Source organism: Lampetra fluviatilis, chromosome 69 (genome assembly GCF_964198595.1).
Source record: "Lampetra fluviatilis chromosome 69, kcLamFluv1.1, whole genome shotgun sequence".
In the NCBI taxonomy this organism is placed as follows: Eukaryota; Metazoa; Chordata; class Hyperoartia; order Petromyzontiformes; family Petromyzontidae; genus Lampetra; species Lampetra fluviatilis.
The window spans coordinates 2,131,706-2,153,877 of NC_136343.1; the positions used below are offsets into that span (position 1 = coordinate 2,131,706).

The 22,172-nt window shown below is 53.4% G+C and overlaps 1 protein-coding gene across 1 annotated transcript; it reads left to right on the plus strand.

Moving 5' to 3' along the window:
• The first annotated feature begins 800 nt into the window (after positions 1–800).
• On the plus strand, positions 801–21,181 carry LOC144952669 (E3 ubiquitin/ISG15 ligase TRIM25-like). The gene is made up of 5 exons (XM_078883144.1): positions 801–1,367; positions 17,448–17,681; positions 18,832–18,854; positions 19,211–19,305; positions 20,628–21,181. The coding sequence occupies exons 1-5, from the start codon at positions 801–803 to the stop codon at positions 21,179–21,181; spliced, it is 1,473 nt and encodes a 490-aa protein (XP_078739270.1).
• The last annotated feature ends 991 nt before the right edge of the window (positions 21,182–22,172 follow it).

Here is a 22,172-nt window from a genome sequence, read left to right on the forward strand (position 1 = left end):
GATACAGTAGGTGAAGCTGTGTTGGGAGTGCTGGAGAGACAATCCTACGGGTCTTACTCGACTGGTTTCTGGTCCATTTGAAACTGAAATTATCTGGATGTGGATAGAGGCCGGGTAGCCAAAACACATTGGCACCTTCAAGTATACAAGGGGGTTGACTTTTAGAACAGCACCAGCAAAAGAAGCGGCGCCAGCGGGAGAAGCAGCAGCAACAGTTGAGCCAGCGTCACCAGCGGGGGCACAGCAGCACCAGCAGCAGTGAGCTGAGCGAGCATGACGGTGGGGCTCGTAAGTTTGTGTAATTGGAGGGTAGCTGTTGTTTGTGAGAGCATCTGTGTGGACAACAAGAGGGTTCATCGGGCCAAGATGGACCAACCTTCACAGAAGTGTGTTGACGTGACCTGAGTTTACAAGAGGTTAGTTGAGATGAGGTGATTAGAGATTGGATTAGCGGATATTATCTAGCCATTTCTGGCGCCGAGACATGTCTACCCGGTCACAAGTCAACTCTTTCCAGGGTGCGCCTCATGATATGCAAATCAAACTGAAAGACTTTGTACTTTAACCTGCCTCACATTTAGGTGGCTTGTTCCTGGTTTAGTGTCTCAGATGTCGCAAGTGACTACCTGAGCAACAGCTAGAGACTGCGTGGGCTATAGCTAGATACTGCCGGAGCTAGAGCCAGACTGCCGGAGCTACAGGCAAAGATTGCCTGAGCTACAACAAAAAGCTGCCTGAGCTACAGCTAGAGACTGCCTGAGCTCCAGCCAGCGCCCGTCTCTGAGCAAAGCCACAGGGCCATGGCGAGTGCGGCTGCAAGTAATAGCGAGGTTCCAGGGGAGTTGACCTGCCCCATCTGCCTGGACGCCTTCCGCTGCCCCTGCACGCTGGGATGCGGCCACTCGTTCTGCCTCGAGTGCCTGGAAGGCACCTGGCATGCAGCCGAGTCCTTCTCCTGCCCACAGTGCCGAGTGACTTTTCCTCGGAGGCCCAAGCTGAACAAGAGCGTGACGCTCACTAACCTCATCGAGCAGCTGCGAGTGGCTGAGCCTATGGCTGCCGATGCTGCTGCTTCTGCTGTTTGCTGCGATCATTGCAGGAAGCCCGCAGTGATGACTTGCCTCAAGTGTGAGACGTCGTTCTGTATGACCCATGTCGCGCCCCACCGGAAGTTGGCAAAGTTTAGTGACCACGTCCTGGTGTCGCCCGGTGTGATCCTAGAGAATCGACGGTGCGTGGAACACGGAGAAGAGTACCTCTTCTACTGCGTTAACGATGGACGCCTCGTCTGCATGGACTGCACCGTCACTGTGGATCATCGAGGGCACGAGCTCGTCACTCTGAAGATGGAGCACGACAAACGAAAGGTGAGGAGAAAGTTATCACAGTCACCGAGTAGTACCCACGATACAGCAGCATAAGCTGATGAACTCTGTCATTGGCTGTCAACAGCAACATCTAATTATAACGAAACCACAGCGAATGGCTCAGAGCCATTTTAAAGTGGATTTAATATTTTTCATAGGACATGGACAACACTCCACATAAATGCAGTGTTCCCACGTGTCCTGTGGGGGCCGTTGGCCCCCGGGGTCTCTCCCGCCATCATCCCCTATTCCGTTTATGTTACCCCACCTCCCTAATACCCGCTAGGGTTTCGCCGGCCTTCGAACGCGACGCCCCTACCCATACGGCTTCACGCAGCGCTCCCACGCTGCAAGCATACGTGCGCACGGCATCATCAATCAAACGCCATACTCCCCCTCTTTACGCCGCTACGTACAGCTCTCGCACGCTGCGAGCGTGCGCCCGTCTACAGCCCTGTGCGGCACCCACTCACCACGGAGCACTCACGTTGTGATCGCACACCTGTATCATACACGTAGCGAACGTACGCGCACTCACGCACACAGCTCTGCGCGGCACTCACTCAACACGGAGCACTCACGTTGTGATCGCACACCTGTATCATATACGTAGTGAACACACGCGCACCCACACGCGCACCGCTCTGCGCAGCGCTCCCCCGAGGCGAGCCGCAGCACTACAGAACCACTGCGTACACACGCTTCCCCACGCGCTCACACTGCACGACAAGATCACGCGAGACCACGCTTCGCTATTAATGATTTATTACCTGGTAACTAATGTTGAATCAGTGAGTCGACGAGGCTGGCCTACTCCACTAAACCGGTACCTATTTCCTATTTATCGGCTATGATCCTACCCCACCTCCCCACTCACTGTTTGGCGCCCGCGGAGGTACCTCGATACGTCGCACGGACGTCCGGGTCGCTGGCTGGAGCTGCTGCTGGTCCGCTGGCCTGGAGAGAAGAGAGCCCCTTCCCCCTTGCGCCCCCCTTATTTATTCTCCCTACCTCAAAGGGGTGCTGCGCTGAACCATGGGCTCGTGCACCTCGAGCCCGCGCACGGCGGTTCCGGGCGCTTTTGATCCGCTAATCAGTGAGCGGCGTAAATCCTAATTAATCCCTTTCTCACGCAGGCCCCCATCATCGAGGTTTATGCGGCGGCGTCCATTACAAAGGTGCGCCGTGGGAATTTGTGCACGGCTGCCCGCGTGACCCCGCTCTCCAGGTTATTCATACTAATAGCCGTATCCTTTAACTCCCCTAATAATGGTGCCTGCGTGCCCGAGCGTAATTACGTCGTCCCTCCGCTGCCGGTGCGGGGGTGCCTGATTATGCAGTTCAGATGCGCTGCGTGTTTTCTAATGATGCTCCTCCATCACAATGCTTATTCCCTCTGCCTGCCCCGTCGATACTCGCGTGTGTGGGGGGAAATGCGCCTCAACCGCGGTGGCCGAATGCCCCACGCCGCGACCACACCATATTAAGGCTGGCCGCAGCGCCGCGGTGCCACGTAGCACGGGGGAGGTCATCCAATTCCCTGATCGCCGGAAACCGTGAGAATTAATCCCGATAAGGGTTTCTCGGATAAAAACCGGTCGGTCAGGTGACCTTCCCTTCCAGCTCTATGGGGGGGGGGAATGCGTGCGGGTGTGTGCTTATGTGGGGGGGGTGATGGGGGGCAGTGCGGTGGGGGAAGCCGGGCGGCTCCCTGGCTCGGCAGAGCGGCCCCGTCGCTGTGGCACCACATAGCCCCCGGGGTGCCAGTCCCCGTCCCGGGTTGACTGGAGCACCTCGCCTGGGTTGCCCCCACGAGGTATCGCCGCGGGGTCCGCGGGATTCGCCCGGCCCTTGTGGCTGGCCTCGGGGGTGGCGGCTCCGTCTCCTGGGGCTCCGGCGGTGGTCTCCTCCTCCATTCCAACGGCTCCCCTCGGCCCCTGGCACCTGCGGGCTGGGGAACAAACTCAGAGGCGGTGGGGTTTAAGGGTCGCCGTCCTCGGCCCCGCCCGGGGCCCCTCGGAGCCCGGGGCTCCGTGGGGCCCATATACTGCGCGAGGCCCCCTGGCACGGGGGGTGGGGGGACCCCGGGGTTTCGGGGTACTTGGGCGGCGGGGCTCCCCCCCTCGGGGGCTGCTCGCCACGGCTTCAGTCGGCGGATGTTGACCACCATCTCCCGGCCCCTCTCTCCTCCCTGAATCAGCACCGTCCATGGTGAGATCTGCCGTCTCACAATCCAGGGTCCTCGCCAGTAGGTGGTCAGCTTCCCCACCTGTCCGGCACCGACGCGGGGAGTGTACAGCCACACCTCGGAGCCCGCAGTGTAGAAGGGGGCTCCATACGGGGTCGGGCGCCCTGCTCTTGCCGCTGGTGTGCGGCCTCTCCGTGCGGGTAGGCTCGGCCCCTGGCCCCTCGCAGGGTCTCCAGCAAGTGCTCCACGGGGTGGCTCCCTTCCTCCCGTTGCGGCGGAGGGACACCGAACAGCAGATCTGTGGGCAGGCGAGACTCGCGACCAAACATCATTAGGAACGGGGTCTGTCCTGTAGATGTGTGAACGGCGGTGGTGTAGGTGAACAGGGCATAGGGGAGGTGTTCGTCCCAGTCCTGTGGATTCGCGGCCGCCATGCGTTTAAGCTTCCCGGCCAGAGTCTGGTTCATCCTCTCTACCATCCCGTTCGCCTGGGGGTGATACGCCGTGGTTCGGTCCTTCTGGATCCCAAACTCTCGGCATAGCGCCTGGAATAGTTCGGCCTCGAATTCACTACCCTGGTCGGTAATGACTCGTTCGGGGATCCCGCACTTAAGTACGTAGTTTTCCACGAAGGCCCGGGCCACTACGAGGGCTGTTTTATCCGGGATAGCCACCGCCACGGGGTAGCGGGTGAAGTACTCCACCGCTACGAGAATATATCGGTTGCCCCGGTGGGATCGTGGAAAGGGCCCCTGCAGGTCGATTCCGACCAACTGATTCGTCCGACTGACTCGGAACGGCCTCAGGGGTACCTGGTACCTCGCCGGCTTTTGCCCACACTGCTGACAGGCCCGGCAGCCCTGCACCCAGGTGGCCACATCTTGCGCCAATTTAGGCCAGAGATACTGGCGACGCAGAGTCTCCCGGGTGCGCCGTTCCCCATCATGGCCCCCGAGCGGGTGGTCGTGTACCAGTCGTAGTAGTTGGGGTCGCACATGGGCGGGAACGCAGATGCACCCTGGCTGCCCAGCGTCGGCCAGTTCCCTCACCACCCCGTTTTCTACACACAACCGGGCATACAAACCGCTCCAGGGCCCTGGTAGTGCATCCTTCTTCTCTCGCAGTGCCGCCTCCACCGCCGCCAGATCCGGATCCTGCTGCTGGGTTTGTCGCAGCTGCTCGTCGTCCAAGCCCGGGAAGGCGCAGCCGACATCCTCTTGGATCCGCCCGGTTGGGGTGGGATGATCCGTCTGTCCCTGGGCTCCTTCTGCAGGGGTTCCTGCGGCACACACCGCACTCTCTCTCGGGGGGGGGGGGGGGTTTAGTTTCCGCGCGCTCCTTGGGTTCTGCTGCCTGGCGGCAGCGTCCCCCCGTGAAGCACGGGCAGGCGTCTCCCTCCCTCGTCTCAGCGCGCACCGCGGGCCGTCTTGACAAGGCGTCCGCGTTCGCGTGTGACCGCCCCGCTCGGTACTCGATCTGCAGGTTGTACTCCTGCAGCTGCGCCAGCCATCGAGCCATCTGCCCCCGCGGTTCCTTGAATGTAAGGAGGACCTGCAGTGCATAATGATCGGTGCGCACACGACATCTCCTGCCGTACAAGTACGGTCGGAACTGTTTACACGCGAAAATCACGGCATACAGTTCCTGACGGGTTACGCAATAGTTCAGCTCGGCCCCGCTCAGGGTCCGACTGGCGTACGCGATGACCCGCTCCGTCTCACCCTGCACTTGCGACAGCACCGCGCCCAGCCCACTGCTGCAGGCGTCAGTGTCCAAAATAAAATCGGTGGTGAAATCTGGGAAAGCCAAGGTGGGGGTGTGGGTGAGGTGGTCTTTGAGTGTGGTGAAAGCCGTCTGACAGGCCTCCGACCACTGATAGGGGTTCTTAGGGGAGGTGAGTTGGGTGAGGGGGCGTGCAATCTCACTGAATCCCTTTACAAATCGACGGTAATAAGTGGCGAGTCCCAAGAATTACCTGATCTCCGTCAGGTTCTTCGGCCGCGGCCAATCCACTACGGCACGCACCTTCTCGGGATCGGTGCTCACCCCTGCCTCGCTGACTCGGTGTCCGAGGTACCCCACCTCGCGCTGCGCAATGTAACACTTACGCGGCTTGAGCTTGAGATGAGCCGCTCGCAGTCGCTGGAACACCTCTCGAAGCCTGGACCAATGCTCAGACAAAGATCTACTGAACACTATCACATCGTCCAAGTAAATCAGGCACTGTTCCCACTGCAAGCCCCACATCACCAACTCCATCAACCGCTGGAACGTCGCGGGCGCGTTAGTGAGTCCGAACGGCAACACTCGAAACTCAAACAGGCCCATCGGGGTGGTGAATGCTGTTTTTGGCCGATCCTCCTCCGTCATCTCCACCTGCCAGTAACCAGACGCCAGATCGAGGGTGGAAAAATACCGCGCTCCTGCGAGACTGTCGAAGGTGTCGTCGATGCGGGGTATGGGGAAGGCATCGCCGAGCGTGACTGCATTTAGTTTACGGTAATCGACGCAGAACCGGGTTGACCCATCCTTTTTCGTTACTAGTACCACTGGGGCTGACCATTGGCTCGCCGAGGGCTGAATTATGTTATCGCGAAGCATGTCCCCAACTGCCTCTTTGATTTGGGCGCGTTCGGGTGTGCCCACTCGGTACGCGGGGAGTTTGATGGGTCGGGCTGCACCTGTGTCAATTTGGTGCTTGACCAGGTCGGTCCGGCCCACGTCCGAATCGTGCTCACTGAACACGTCGGCGTACTCCCGCAATAACCCGCGCAGCTGATCGGCCTCCCCCTTAGGTAAGGCTGCCCAAGGCACATGTAACGCATCCTGCAGTGGAACAATCTCGGCTCGGGGGGTCGGGCCGACCCGCCAGGCCAGATCCTGGCTGTCCTCGGGGCGGCCAGGGTCCTCCGCCCAGAGTGCGAACACCGAGTCGTTCGAGTGGCGAGCGTGCAGGGGGTGTACGGTGGCTACCGGGGTGCGTCGTCGTATCATTGCCAGGGTACTGTGTGGGTTAAACACACGTATAAACAGCCGGCCCCCATCTGCGTTTACCAGTGTGGCTGACCCTACCACCCCGTATCGCGATGCCAACTCCGGGTGAGGAGTCAGCATTACCTCGCCCGATGGTCGGTGGGTTGGGTCGGTGGAGAGGGTTGCCACTGGCACCAGCATCTCTGCGAGAGGCCCGATGGTGACGGCCGACACCAGCGTAGCGGCCACGGGTGTGAAGCGTGGGCGATTCGGCTCCTGTCCTAGGAACGGAATCCGCTCCCCGCTGCCCTTCACCGTAGCGCATCGTTGCCGGGGCTGTACGTTAAGTCCCAACTTTTCCAGGAGGTCCGTTCCTGCAATGCACTCGTGCACAACACACTCGAAACGTAGAATTCCTGTGTGCACACCTGGTTTCCTAGACGGACCTCGAGGGAGACCTTCCCCAGCAACCCCATCCCGGCTCCGCTTGCCGTGTGCAGCGCGCGATCCGGGGCCTGCAGGTGACGCACGTCGACCCCGATCGCGCTGCAGTGCGCTGCCCTCACGAGCGAGGCCACCGCCCCCGTGTCCAGCAGAATTCGGGTATGCACTCCGTTTACCTCCCCTTCCACCAGCGACGTGGCCCCCGTGATCCCCGCCACCAGCTCCCGTAGCCAGTCGCCAGGAGTCACCGTTTCCGTGGGCGTTGTTGCTGGAACCTGTGTGGAGATCACTCGCTCGCCATTATCGCTACAGATTGTTTGTGTCGGGGCGACGTCGATTTCACCCCCCGGTGATCCCCTCTCTAGGGGGCCCTTAGTGTTTGACCTATGCATCGGCCTCGCACGGGCGAGCTGAGGGCAGTCCCTCATGAGATGCCCTCGACGGTCGCACACATAACACGTCCTGGGAGGGGTGGCGGCTCCGTAGTGGGCCCCCTACCCGCTCCCTCTCCCTGTACGCAGTTGTTCCAAATTGAGATACCTTCCCGGCCAGCCCCCCTACTGTGGAGTGTAGTTCACCCATCTCACACTGGATGGTCTTCACATTTTTATTCGCTTCCTCGCGTACCTGGGTTACCCTCTCACCTACGTGGGTTACTCTCTCACCTACTTGGTTTACCTTGTTGTCTATCTGGGTTACCTGGCCGGAGACATCCTTTATACCCGTTTGTATACCGGCAACCCACCCCGGGGTTGTCTCGCGGGACACTGGAGGCTCTCTTTCCCGGCCCCTTACCGTCCTCGCGAGCTCCTGTTCCTTTTCCTCGTCTTCCGAAACTCGCAATGGCGCGCTCTCGTCCCAGCCCCCGGAGCTGCGCGCGTTCGCTGTGAATTCTTTCACACTTACGTGCGCGCTCGACAAGGGCGTTAAAGGGAAGACGTGGGCAGCTCATGTCTGGCTGCCACCACGCCGTGCGAGACAGGTACCGCTGGATTTTCTCGGCGGCCAGTTCCTCAATAACATCAGTTGCGTACCGCGGGCGTGCGATCTTTGTTAACTCGCGCACATCCTCGGCGTAATCACGTAGATCTTCGCCAGGTTGGCGACGGCGCGCCTCTAAGGCCGATTTTGCTTCCTCCTCATCACGTGTGCCAAAACGCTGATCGAGTCGGCACATCAGCTCCTCTAGCTGTGTCTGTGCGCTCGCGGGTAACGCTTCTACAAAATCGGCTGCCCGCCCATCAAGATTCATATTAAGTTGACGTAATGCCTGCGCGTCCGTCCATCCATTAATTTCCTTGGCCCCTAAGAGATTGCGGGCGAATGCCTTCCACGAAGGGGCCCCCCGGCCGGTAAATATTAGTCTTATTTTAGCGTGAGGTAACGCGGGGGTCCATCCCACTTCTGACACCAATTTGTGGGGGCCGTTGGCCCCCGGGGTCTCTCCCGCCATCATCCCCTATTCCGTTTATGTTACCCCACCTTCCCTAATACCCGCTAGGGTTTCGCCGGCCTTCGAACGCGACGCCCCTACCCATACGGCTTCACGCAGCGCTCCCACGCTGCAAGCATACGTGCGCACGGCATCATCAATCAAACGCCATACTCCCCCTCTTTACGCCGCTACGTACAGCTCTCGCACGCTGCGAGCGTGCGCCCGTCTACAGCCCTGTGCGGCACCCACTCACCACGGAGCACTCACGTTGTGATCGCACACCTGTATCATACACGTAGCGAACGTACGCGCACTCACGCACACAGCTCTGCGCGGCACTCACTCAACACGGAGCACTCACGTTGTGATCGCACACCTGTATCATATACGTAGTGAACACACGCGCACCCACACGCGCACCGCTCTGCGCAGCGCTCCCCCGAGGCGAGCCGCAGCACTACAGAACCACTGCGTACACACGCTTCCCCACGCGCTCACACTGCACGACAAGATCACGCGAGACCACGCTTCGCTATTAATGATTTATTACCTGGTAACTAATGTTGAATCAGTGAGTCGACGAGGCTGGCCTACTCCACTAAACCGGTACCTATTCCCTATTTATCGGCTATGATCCTACCCCACCTCCCCACTCACTGTTTGGCGCCCGCGGAGGTACCTCGATACGTCGCACGGACGTCCGGGTCGCTGGCTGGAGCTGCTGCTGGTCCGCTGGCCTGGAGAGAAGAGAGCCCCTTCCCCCTTGCGCCCCCCTTATTTATTCTCCCTACCTCAAAGGGGTGCTGCGCTGAACCATGGGCTCGTGCACCTCGAGCCCGCGCACGGCGGTTCCGGGCGCTTTTGATCCGCTAATCAGTGAGCGGCGTAAATCCTAATTAATCCCTTTCTCACGCAGGCCCCCATCATCGAGGTTTATGCGGCGGCGTCCATTACAAAGGTGCGCCGTGGGAATTTGTGCACGGCTGCCCGCGTGACCCCGCTCTCCAGGTTATTCATACTAATAGCCGTATCCTTTAACTCCCCTAATAATGGTGCCTGCGTGCCCGAGCGTAATTACGTCGTCCCTCCGCTGCCGGTGCGGGGGTGCCTGATTATGCAGTTCAGATGCGCTGCGTGTTTTCTAATGATGCTCCTCCATCACAATGCTTATTCCCTCTGCCTGCCCCGTCGATACTCGCGTGTGTGGGGGGAAATGCGCCTCAACCGCGGTGGCCGAATGCCCCACGCCGCGACCACACCATATTAAGGTTGGCCGCAGCGCCGCGGTGCCACGTAGCACGGGGGAGGTCATCCAATTCCCTGATCGCCGGAAACCGTGAGAATTAATCCCGATAAGGGTTTCTCGGATAAAAACCGGTCGGTCAGGTGACCTTCCCTTCCAGCTCTATGGGGGGGGGGGATGCGTGTGGGTGTGTGCTTATGTGGGGGGGGGGGGGGGGTGATGGGGGGCAGTGCGGTGGGGGAAGCCGGGCGGCTCCCTGGCTCGGCAGAGCGGCCCGTCGCTGTGGCACCACAGTCCCTTTGAGTCTCAGTGTCTCCAAGTGTGCCCATATGTCCCGCTGAGTCTCAGTGTTCCACGTGTGCTCATGTGTTCCTCTGAGTCTCAGTGTCCCCCTGTTCATGAGTTATCCCCATGTCCTGTGATGTGTCAAGAGCAGGTGCGCTTTACAATATCTCTTTAAACTTAATCCAATAATGTATATGTTAGAGTTAAAGTCGGGTTACTCCTGGATAGTATGTTAAGTAACAATTTATATACAGTATAACCTCGGAGATCGAACGCACCAGAACTCGAACAAATCGGTGTTCGAACGATATTTCGGAACATTTTTTGCCCCAGACACCGACCGAAAATTCGGAGGTCGAACGGGCAATCGCGACTTGATAGAACCTGTATGGCCGAGACGCGTATGGCCAGCGTCATGATGCATGCCCAGACAAAGGTTTTACCGCATGAGAGGCTAAGTTAACGCGTAGTTCTCACCCAGATAAAGCAGTAGCCAACAGAGTGAGACATCTTTTTAATGATAATGCAATGTCATTTTGAAACATCCTAAAACGGAGGCAGAAACAAACCTCTTTAGATAAGTTTTTAGTCAGAAACAGCTCAAGTGACTCACAGTTAGTGGCAGAAAAGAAGCACAAAAGAGAAAGAACCCTATAAGGGCAGTTATTATGGAAGGGGACTTCCCTTCCAAACAATAACACCACCACCTCCTCCTCCTCACCACCTTCCACTCAAGCCATCCATTCTCCTAACTACAGGTAAAGTGAAGTTCAATGTTCATTTATTTCATTTATTCCATATATTTATTTATTTATTTATCCCATTTATTGTGTTTCTTGTTTTTTTTTTAATGATTTTTATGCATGTAATTACTGTAAACTTCGTGTTAAAATGCTTTATAATGATATATTTCTTGTGTCTGGAACTAATTAATGTAATTTACATGAATTCTTATGGGGAAAATTAATTCGGTGTTCGAACAAATCGGTGTTCGAAAGGCCTTCTGGAACGAATTAAGTTCGATCTCCAGGGTACCACTGTATCTTATTAAAAGGAAGTACCCACCTTTGTCTGTGGGAAAATGTTATTTCAAAACTTGTCTTCTCTTAAAAAAACATATACATACACAAATACTAAGCTATTGTGAAAGCCCAGAGTTCCGTTTGTCTGTTCATTTGTCCATCAACGAAATTATAAGAGGCTTGCAGAAGTCCTGAATCAAAAAGTAACAGTAAATGCTGTGTAGATAGCTGATATAATAGGTTTCCGACAATTGTCGACCCCTCCCCCCCTATAAAAATCTTATAAGCCCCCCCCCCCCCAGCCAATTTTTATTTTGTAGTCATATATACCTACACACCCTCATACAATAGAGTCAGCAGTATCTAGTGACTCTATAGTAGTACCAACTGACTCTAAAGTAGCATCTAGTGATTCTATAGTAGTGTAGTGACTTAACTCGGAGACGCTAAGACTTGGAGGCACTTATTTTTTTAAATGAATGATTACGTAGCCGTGCAAAAACGCATCAGCAATGGAAGCGGCCGATTGATCGGGCAATGGCCAGGCCATCGGCCACTGAAAGAAATATTCCACCCCTACCAGGATAAATTATTCCCTCTCTGCATGACCGAGAAAAGTCCCAGAATGTCGAGCGCGACCAACTCGTTAATCTGGGACACTGAAATGGACTGCAACGGAGGCTGGGACTTCCTTAGCAGCTGCTTTCTGCACGCACAGTCCATACAGCCCTTGACCAAGTGGTACATGTCACTCGACATTCCCGGCCAATAAAAGTCGCTCTGCAACATCAACAACGTCTTCCGCACCCCGAGGTGTAACATTTTATCCTCGTGCACCACCCACGTCAATCTGCCCCGCATCAAGAGGCCGTCCTGAAGAAATGATTGCGGGGCATCCATTGGAGTAGACTCTTTATGCCCCAACTCAGCGCGACTCTGCAACGCCATAAGGGATACATCCTCCATTTGTAACCGCCCCCACTCTGCACTCGTGAGATTGAAAGTGCTGTCCCCCGGCGCGACCACCTTGGCGGGCTCCCCCACATTGAGCACCGTTATGATGGCCAGAGACCCCGCCACCGGAGGTGTACATCGACCCGCGCCCGACAAACACACACAACCCACCCCCGGGGGCAGGTGGGACAACACGTCAGCGTTACAATGCCGCACCCCTTCATGGTATGTCACTCAGAACAAATACTCCTGAAGTATTTACAGCCCTACGTGAGAGCTGGCCGGAAGGTTGGTCTACTCGCAGGGAGTACTGAAGGGTCGCGTGATCCATGCGAACAACAAAATCCCTGCCATAGAGATAAGGCCTGTACTGTTGTACAAAGTACACTATGGCCAAGAATTCCCTGTGGGTGACACCGTACCGCTGTTCTGCGGTGGACAAGACGCGGCTGCCATGTGCAACTACCCTCTCCACTCCATTCTTAACATGGGACAGGACAGCTCCTATGCCTGTGTCACTCGCGTCTTTGTCCAGAACAGACGGCAGGCCGCCATTTTGTCAGGGTCCATGGCTATCCCGGATGTGCTAACAATATGGCCCAAATACCGCACAGATGTTTGTGAGAGGTGGTACTTTTTGCGGTTTGAATTTAATATTGGCCACCAACACTCTGACAAACACCGACCATAATTGCAGCAAGTGCTCTTTGAACGTGCGTCAGAACACGATGACATCGTCCAGATAAATGAGGCACGAATCCCATCACAGACCTGCCAAAACCAATGACTTCAGCCTTTGAAACTTGGCTGGAGCCGAATGCAGCCCCATAGGAAGGCATTTAAATTGGAACAACCCTTTTGGCGTCCAGAACGCGGTCTTAGGTTTGGATTTCTAGTCCAGGGGCGGCTGCCAGAACCCTGATAAGAAATCGAGCATCGAGAAAAACTGGGCACCAGACAACGCATCCAGGGAATTGTCCATCTGAGGGAGTGGATATGCATCTGCCATGGAAATTTGATTCAGTTTCCGGAAATCTATGCAAAAGCGCAGGCTCTCTTCCCTTCTTTTTAACCAATACAATGGGAGCACCCAACGGGCTGGTAGAGGGAGAGATAATGTCCGCGGCCAACATCTCGCCAACTGCCTGCCGGACATGGTCCTTCTCTTAGGGGCTCATCCTATATGAACTCTGTCTTATCAGGGCTGCGTTCCCCATCTTGATGCAGTGCTGCAGTAACGAAGTGCGGCCAATGTCAAATTTTCCCTTGCTAAAAATATCCGCAAACTCCTGCAATAGAGCACCCAACTCTTCCCATTGTTCTTGGGTCGAATCGGAATTTTCGGAGCACAATTTGTGAATCTATGTCTCGTCCGACTTGCCTCCCCCTTCCACCGCGCCAACGACTTCTGTTGCAGCTGTGTCAGTCTCCTCACAACGTGCAGCAGTTGCATGGGCCAACACTGTGCCAGTTTGGACCACAGCTGCCCAAAGCCCAACATTTAGCACTTGTGAAAAGGGCTCTTGGTACGTTCTGACAATAGTCTGAGCGCCCAACAACGTGAGACCCCGAGTCGCTATTTTAGACCGGGTTAAGAGGACCCCTCCTTTGGATTCGCCAATTCCAGATGCTTCCTGAGCCATAAGGGCGCCAGTATCTGTGCACCTGGTGGAATCGTAACATATTCCTTCGCCAGGGCCTGGACCATTGCATTAGCCACTGCCAGCCTAGTAGGGGATTGCAGAAAGGCCAATCGCTGTCCCGATGGCATTTCAATGCACCCTTGGTCAATAAGGCAGGGCACAGCCAACGACTTGGAGACCAATACCAGCCCAGTTTCCCCTATCCGAACCCTCGCCACTGTCTGTCCCAGAATCCCCAAACTTCCACCGACTCTATAGTAGTAACTACTGACTATACAGTCAAATCTAGTGACGACAGTAGTATCTACCTACTCTATAGTAGTGCAGTGACATCGCGGTATGTCACTGTGTAGTGCCGGCCTAGAGAGGCATGGCGTGCGGTGTATTGACATCGCGGATACCACTCCGGTGTGGGTGTAGTACCGGCCCTAGAGGGGCTCGGTCAGTGCTGATTGATAGCGCTGGATGGCATCATGCTTGGTGTGCAAAGCCGGCCATAGGGCAAAAAGGGTAACTGAAGGCCATGGCACACTGGTTGACCCGAGAAGACACGTGACGGGTTAAGTCTACAAAGGGGCCGCAAGTGGAGGCTTAGGGGTGGTCACGTGGTCGGGGTCCAGATGCTGCTCGAGGATTCTGGAAGGTGGTCGTGGCCAAGGGCAGAGCCAGCCACGCCGCAGAGAATATTAGCCGGGTCCCCCAGAGGGGCTGGGATTGTTCATCTTGAAGGAACCTTCGTCTATGTCTACGTTCAACCGAGTCTCCAACACGTGGACCTGGACCCGAGCTGTGGTCCTGGTCCATAGTAGATAGTTACGTTGTAATTAGTGTAGTTAGCCTGGTGGTCACCACCATAGGTTGGCATTCTGTTAAGGGGGAGTTACTCTGTTTGTTGGTGTTAAATACATGTGTTGCCTCTAATAGTATGACTGAAACTCAGTTGCACTCGCAACAGTAGAATTCACGGACTCTACAGTCATAACTACTGACTCTATAGTAGTAGCTACTGACTCTACAGTATTATCTACAAACTCTATAGTACTTCTATAGCCAATGCCTATAGTAGTAACTACTAACTCTATAGGAGTATCTGATGACTGTATAGCAGTATCTGCTGACTCTATAGTCGTATCTACTAAATCAGCAGCAGTATATACTGACTGTAGTGGTATCTACTGACTGTAGTAGTAGTAGTAGTATTTAATGACCTTATAGTAGTAACTACCGACTCTATAGTAGTAACTACTGACTCTACAGTAGTATCTAATGCCTGTAGTAGTATCTACCGACTCTATAGTAGTGTAATGACATCGCTGGATGCCACCATGTTGTAGGTGTTGTACCGGCCCTAGAGGAGCATGGTGTGCGCTGCATAAAAGCGCTGGATGGCACCAGGCCATAAGTGCAGTGCTGGCCCTACAGGACAGGGTGTGTGGGTGCTGACCGAAGGATAAGGTTGTGCGAGGCCATGGCACTCTGGTTGACCCGGGAGGATACGTGACCGGTTAAGTTGACAGAGGGGCCCCAAGAGGGGGGTCACATGATTGAGACCCAGATCCTTCCCGAGGATTCTGGAAGTTGGGCGTGGTGGAGCCAGCCACGCCACAGAGAATATAAGCCAGGTCTCGAGAGGGACCAGGGTTCTTCATCCCGGCAAAAAAACCCTTTGTCCCAGGCGTAGTTAGCTGACTCAACAGAAGTATCTGCCCACTCTACAGCAGTAATATTTGACTCTACAAAAGTATATATTGACTCTATAGTAGTGTAATAAAAGACTCCGTCAGGCACTGCTGGTCTCCGCTTGTCTTTTATTCAGGTTCTTTTCCGCACCCCGCTGGTCTCCTCCTCGGACCAGCGTCATCTCGCGCGCGCCCCACGCACGCTCCCTCTCGCGTGCCATGCACGCTCCTCCGTTAGCTCCTTTACTCCCGCACTCCGCACACCGCTGGCCGACGGTGTGCTGAGGTCCTTCGGCCACGTGGCCGATGGCGCGGATCTCTTTCTCACCACCCAACGTGGCTCAGACTCTTAACTTCCCCGACTGCCCCGATCTCTTCCGGGCTTCCACTTATATCCATTCCCCCCACGTTACCCTGACTCCCCCCCTTCCGGATCGTCAGATCCAGCCTTCTCATACTACCCCACTGGCTCCGCCCCCATTCACCTCGCCTCCCATTGGGGAGCCGAGGTGAACGGTGGCCTCTCCCACGCGCCCCGCAGACCAGGCTCCGCCCCCCAATACCCCAGGCCGTGTGATTGGACCAGAGCTCAGCAGCAACCCCATTTACGCTCGCATTACAGTAGTATCTCCTGAGTTTACAGTAGTATCTACCGACTCTACAGTAGTATTTGCTGACTCTATAGTAGTATATATTGACTGTTCAGTAGTAGCTACTGAGATTACATTAATAACTACTGACTGCAGTAGTTATCACTGTAGCGATTGTATATCCAACCTCCTGGCGTTTTGACAAACGAACATTCAGGGCTACGTTTTAGGGAATGCTGCAGGCATTTTTTAGTGCTTGGACCCTTGAGTGAATATTAACCATTGGGAACTTGCAGAAGGAGTTGCCGTAAAGCGATGACGTGGGTGGAAGTTTATGGCAAAACAATCCCCATGATGGATACAAAGTGGATAGGCTCTGTCCAGCAGTGGATTGACATAAAGGCTGGATTTTCCTTTTATTTCTAGAAGAAATATATTTAAATCATATACGATCTTAAAATTGTATCTTAACTAGGAAAATGAACGTTTTATTAGCAAGTTTACCATGTAAAATTATGGGGGGAACAATACAAGTACCATAACAGTGAATCTCCAATGGTAATGAATGTACGTGAAGTGAACCTGTGCAGTGCAGAGTGAGTGGGTCCTGGACTCAAGCTCCATGATCTCGGAGCCCAGCTCCCAGAGGCATTCAGTGCAGCGCTCTCTCCCCCGGCCTCCATGACTGCACGGGGCCGCTGTTGCCTAGAGCTGAGACCGGCACTGTGGAAGGGTTCAAGTGGAGTGGGGACGTGCAGGTACCGCGTCTGGGCCAGACACTGTCACTCCACCCTGAATAGGGTTTGTGATGGATGGACAACCCCATTCATTAACGTTGACTTCCATTGGCTTGAACACACCGTGGGACTAAAGACACACCGGTCAATGCACCTCAATGCTCAGACGAGCAAAGAGGTGGCTCTCATCTCCAATAAGAAATTGATTAATTGGTGGAAATTAAAAATTCCCACATCTGCATACAACTTACCACTTCAACATCCGTTAGCAATATTGGTCAGATGAGGTAGTAAATACCTCTTATCCAATACTCTGGTGACAAATTTGGTGGATCACACATAGACTGTTGTACACCATAATACTGAAACCAGTTCTGGATTTTGGTTGGCCAGATGGCAGTATAGCAAGTGGGTTCATGATCCCCTGTTTTCATTTATACATCTGTGGTGGGTTTGTTCTCACAATCAAAACACTAATTTAAAGAGGAATTGGCCTATCGTCCCATTTCAATATTTTATTGAAAAGAGACTCATTGAGGATGTATTTGATGAAGGTAAATTACAGATTTCCATTTGCTTCATGCGAAGGTAAACAAGCGCGCTTCCTTATTGCCTTGCGCAATGAGAATGGCACAGACGCTAAATGTACTCACGATGGTCTTTGATTTCAATGCCTCACAGCCCGCACCCGTTATGGCGAATTGTGTTGTAGTGAAAATGCACAGCGGCATTATCGGTGGCAGATGAAGAAGGAGGCTTCAGTGCTGCAGACTCGTATCACTGTCTGCACACCTTCACAGTTGCACTCGAGTCACACCGACCTGAATGTCATTTCACGAAGAATCAGACATTTAATGAACAGAGGTGGCATTTCTTTATCTTTGCAGGGGTCCATGACAGATGAAAAGGCCTCAATTTCAGTCAGATTCGCCCGCACGAGAGCAGCGTTGGATGCGGAGGAGAAGGCGGCTTTAGAGCAAGCGGAGCAGAAAGGGCACGAGCAGCTGTCCCAGATTGAGAAGAAGATTGCTCACTACCAGCGCGAGATCAGCGAGCTCCAGGCAGCAGCCACTCGCCTGGAGGCCTTAGCACAGGAAAGGGATTCGCTCGCGTTCCTGCAGGTGAGCCAAGAGTCTCCAGTTTTGCTATTGGTACAGAGCCCTCTCACCAGCAGCAGGAGAGGGAGGCTGCTGAATGAGAGTTTGCATCCACTAGGCTTGAGAATACAGCACCATTCATGGATTCGTATCACAGCTCCAGTGTTTCCATTTGGAAGCCCAGCTCATATTTTCTCAGTTAAATGAATTCTCTCTCCCATGCTTCAACAGATTCCCATTGAGTTTGTTTAATGGTGAATATGAACTAAATATTATTGTAATTGCACTTTTAAAATTAACCATACAACAACAATGTACACGGTATTCATGATTGTCATCAGCCATAATCTATCCACTTATTGTTTAAGGTGTCCCTAAGCCATTGCCACATCTCATGATGCCTCGATGCAACAATCCACTAGCACCTGTTCACGAGCCGATTTCATCTCCGCTTCTTACTTCGTGTACCTCCACTTTGATGCGCGACCTTCATTGTTCATATTAGGGATGCCAAAATATACACGGTCTCATACACTTATTAATTATATCATTGTGTCTTGAACATCACTTCTACAAGACCTGCCATGTGTGCATTTGTAACACCAGAAATTACCAGTCCTAAATTACTCTCAACACAGATCAATATCAACCGGTCTCACTCTGAAATATTTGCCCTGCAAATCAGTGTTGGTCCTCATGGGTGCGGCGAGATGATAACTACCTCGCCTGGTATACCGGAGGTCGTGGATTTCATCCCCAACCTGACTTCCTTATATATTTGGAGATTTCATGTCTCCCTCCATGGTCACATGGATATTTCTCCAGGTCCTCCAGTTTTTCACTCCACATTTGAAAACGTGCGTTTAGAGTATTGGGCTGCTATATATTTCCACGTGATTAACCACTCCGTTGAGCTATCATTTGTGGCCAGGTCGCTTCTGAAAGAGAGCTACATAGCTCCGTAGGCCTTACCTGGAAAAATAAAAAATAATAGTTTTTAGTTGACTATCAAGCGGTCTCACTCTGAAACATTTCCCCATAAGTCAGTATTGTGATCATAGGGTCATAAGCCAAGACTCTGGGGTTTATATTCCACTGTGTTGCAGTGGAAACTCCACTGATCACAAGGGATTGGAGGTAGAGTCACAGTAACGCATCTCTCTCTCTCCCACAGGGGCACCTGGAGGAGACGCGCAGGTAAAAGACGACTTTCACTCACGACTCGACACATGACAACATGGGACTGAGTGTGGGGCGCAGACAGTGAGACACTGGCTGTGTGGGGATGCTGTGTGTGGTGATGCTGTGTGTGATGATGCTGTGTGATGGTGCTGTATGTGATGATGCTATGTGTGGTAATAGTAATGCTGTGTGGTGATGCTGTGTGGTGATGATGCTGTGTGTGGTAATAGTAATTATGTGTGGTGATGCTGTAATTGTGAGATGAGTGATGATGCTTTGTTTGATGAGTGCCTGTGAGATGGAGCTGTGATGATCCAGTGAGTGACGATGCTCTATTTGAGACAGCAGCCATGTCCGCTCTGCTTTCACAGGACAGGGAGGGTTACAGCAGCTCCACCCTCAGCTCCCTGCCAAGAGGACATTTCCTCACTTAAAGTCCTGGAGACAACTGCAGTCAAACGCTTGTGTGAGTTCTTCAGTGTGATTCATGTGTGATGGGGCCATCTTGACAATAAATGATCCCCGTGTGTGTGCACGAGGTCGACTTAGCCTCAAATAATTGCCTGGAGTTTTATAAACATCACCACTAGCGAGAAATAGGACAGGCGTAGTGCTGGCCACCCACCCCTCGTATGTCATGTCAACCTTCAACGGTGCTGATTTGCCCCCACAGTCTGCAAAGGCTACACGGGGGATATTTATCTTTTTACATCCTGGAACCTCATGTGGTGTGTAAACAAAATCGCTACTATTGAAACAAAGGTGGTCGGGCGTGGTGCTGGCCACCCACCTCGTGTGCCATGCCAGTCTTCATAGAGAAACACGGACAGCACTTGTCCCAATAGTCTGTGAAGGCTACACAAAGGATCTCTGTCTTTGTTCACATACCATTCCTGGACCCTACTGAACAGAACCATGAGACTCAGTGTGGTGTTCTTGGGTAAATAATCAGCATTACGAGTCAGAGGTAATTGTGATGTTGAGATGGAGTGTGTGCCTGTGAATGTGTCTGTGCATTTGTGCATGGGGGGAGCGGTGCATCGTGGTTAGCACACTGCACTACGAACTCGTGTTTGATTATAATTACCAGCCATGGTTAACATCAATGGCAGGTGATATCTGATCCAGTCCTGGGCCTCTGCTAGGCAGTTTCATCCTCAAATGAGTTCCTGATGCTGGTTTTATGGTCATAATGATGGTGATAGTGGTCGTGATGAAGATGTTGGTAATGATGCTGATGTTAGTGATAATGTGAGTGATGAGAATGGTAATGGGTTTGGTGATGGTGTTGGTCGTGGTGATGGCAGTGATGGTCGTGGTGATGGTAATGATGGTGACATTGGTGATAATATAGGCGGTGATGGTTTTGCTGATGGCGCTGATGGTAGTACTGATGATATTGGTGATGGGGGTCATGGTAGTGATGGTGGTCATGATGGTCATTGCAATGTTTTTAATGATGATGGTCGTGTTGGTGATGTTGGTGAGAGTGATGAAGATGGTGGTGATGGGGATAGTTGTGTTGGTAGTGATGATGGTGGTGGTGATTGTTTGTAATGGTGCTAGTGGTGGTGATGATGGTTGTGATGTTACTTATTGCGATAGTGATGTTGATGTTCGTAGTGTTGATGATGGTGGTGTTTATGTTGTTGTCATTGATATTGATGGCATGGATGCTTGGTGATGGTGATGTTTGTGATGGTGAAGATGGTTGGTGATGGTAATGTTGATGGTGAATAATGGTGATGACGGTGTTCTGTAGTGGTGTTGTCATCACTGTTGTCACAGATGGACGCTCACCGACTCTGGACACAAACTCAGCTTATGACTACCTCCAGATCTCCTCGAATCTCAGGACGATGACGCTGACTGGTGCCTCCCAGGGTCGCCCCGATCACCCACACCGGTTTTATTGCTTTGCACAAGCCCTGTGCAGTGAGAGCTTCTCGTCGGGCCACCACTACTGGGAGGTGGACGTGGGGGACGCACGACGGTGTCGTGTTGGAGTCGCGTACGGGACGATTCCACGGAAAGGGAGTGGTGGTGCTGCACAGCTGCTGGGAGGGAGCAACGCGTCCTGGTGTTTAGAGAAACGTGACGACAACTTCTCAGTGTTTCATGGTAGAGTGAAGACTGCACTGTCGGTGAGGGGGGCCCCCTCCCCCCGCAGAATCGGGCTTCACCTGCACTGGGAGAGGGGGCTGCTGGCGTTTTACCGCACTGACTCCATGGAGGTGATCCACGAGGTTCGACAGAGATTCTTGCTGCCTCTCTACCCTGGGATGTGGGTGTTGTATTGTAATGAACCATTGAATATTGTGGATCTGAGTTGTGCATCCTGAGGATGGGGAGAGACAGAAATCCAAGAAACCGAGACAGAAACCTAAGAAACGGAGGAGAGGGTAGATGGTGAGGAGAGGGTGAAGTGCGGGTGAGGGGAAGGTGGAACGGCGGGTGAGGTAGGCATGACGTTGAGGCGAGAATGGAGGGGCAGGTGAGGGAAGGTGACGGGTGAGGGTGGAGGGTGATGGTGAGGGTGAAGGGTGAGGAGAGGGTGAGGAGAGGAGAGGATGCGAAGAAGGAGGTAGAGAGAGGGTGAGGTGATGGGAGGGTGAGGTGAACATTGAGGGAAGGGAGAGGTGAGCATGGAGGGATAGGGTGAGGGGGTGGGTGAGGTTCAGGTTGGCGTGCGTGAGCGATGTCGCTGGTGCAGTACAAATCGTAGGTTCGTGTGGCCCCTCCTTCACCTGCAGTGCGCACGTCACCACGCCTCATCCCTGCAATTCACCATCATCACCAACATCATCATTATCACTGTCATCATCATCATCACCCCCATCATCATCATCACCACTGTCATCATCACCATCATCACCCCCATCATCATCATTACCACTGTCATCATCACCACCATCACCACCATCAAAACGACCACCATCATAATCACCATATTCATCACTACCACCATTATCGCCATCATCATGATTACCAACAGCACCACCAACATCATAATCACCAACATTATCAACACCAAAAACATCACTATCAACCACCATCACCATCATCATTAATATCAATACCACCAAAACCATCATATTCACCGTCACTATCATCACCACGATCACCACCATCATCACTATCATCAGCAACATCATCATCAACATCATTATCCCCATCATCACCACTAATCATCATCATCACCATCATTATGACCATCATCACCACCATCAACATCACCACCGCCATCATCACTATCACTGCCATCACCGCCCTCAAAAACTACCATCAGCATCATCACCACCACTATCAAGCTCATCACCATCAATACCACGA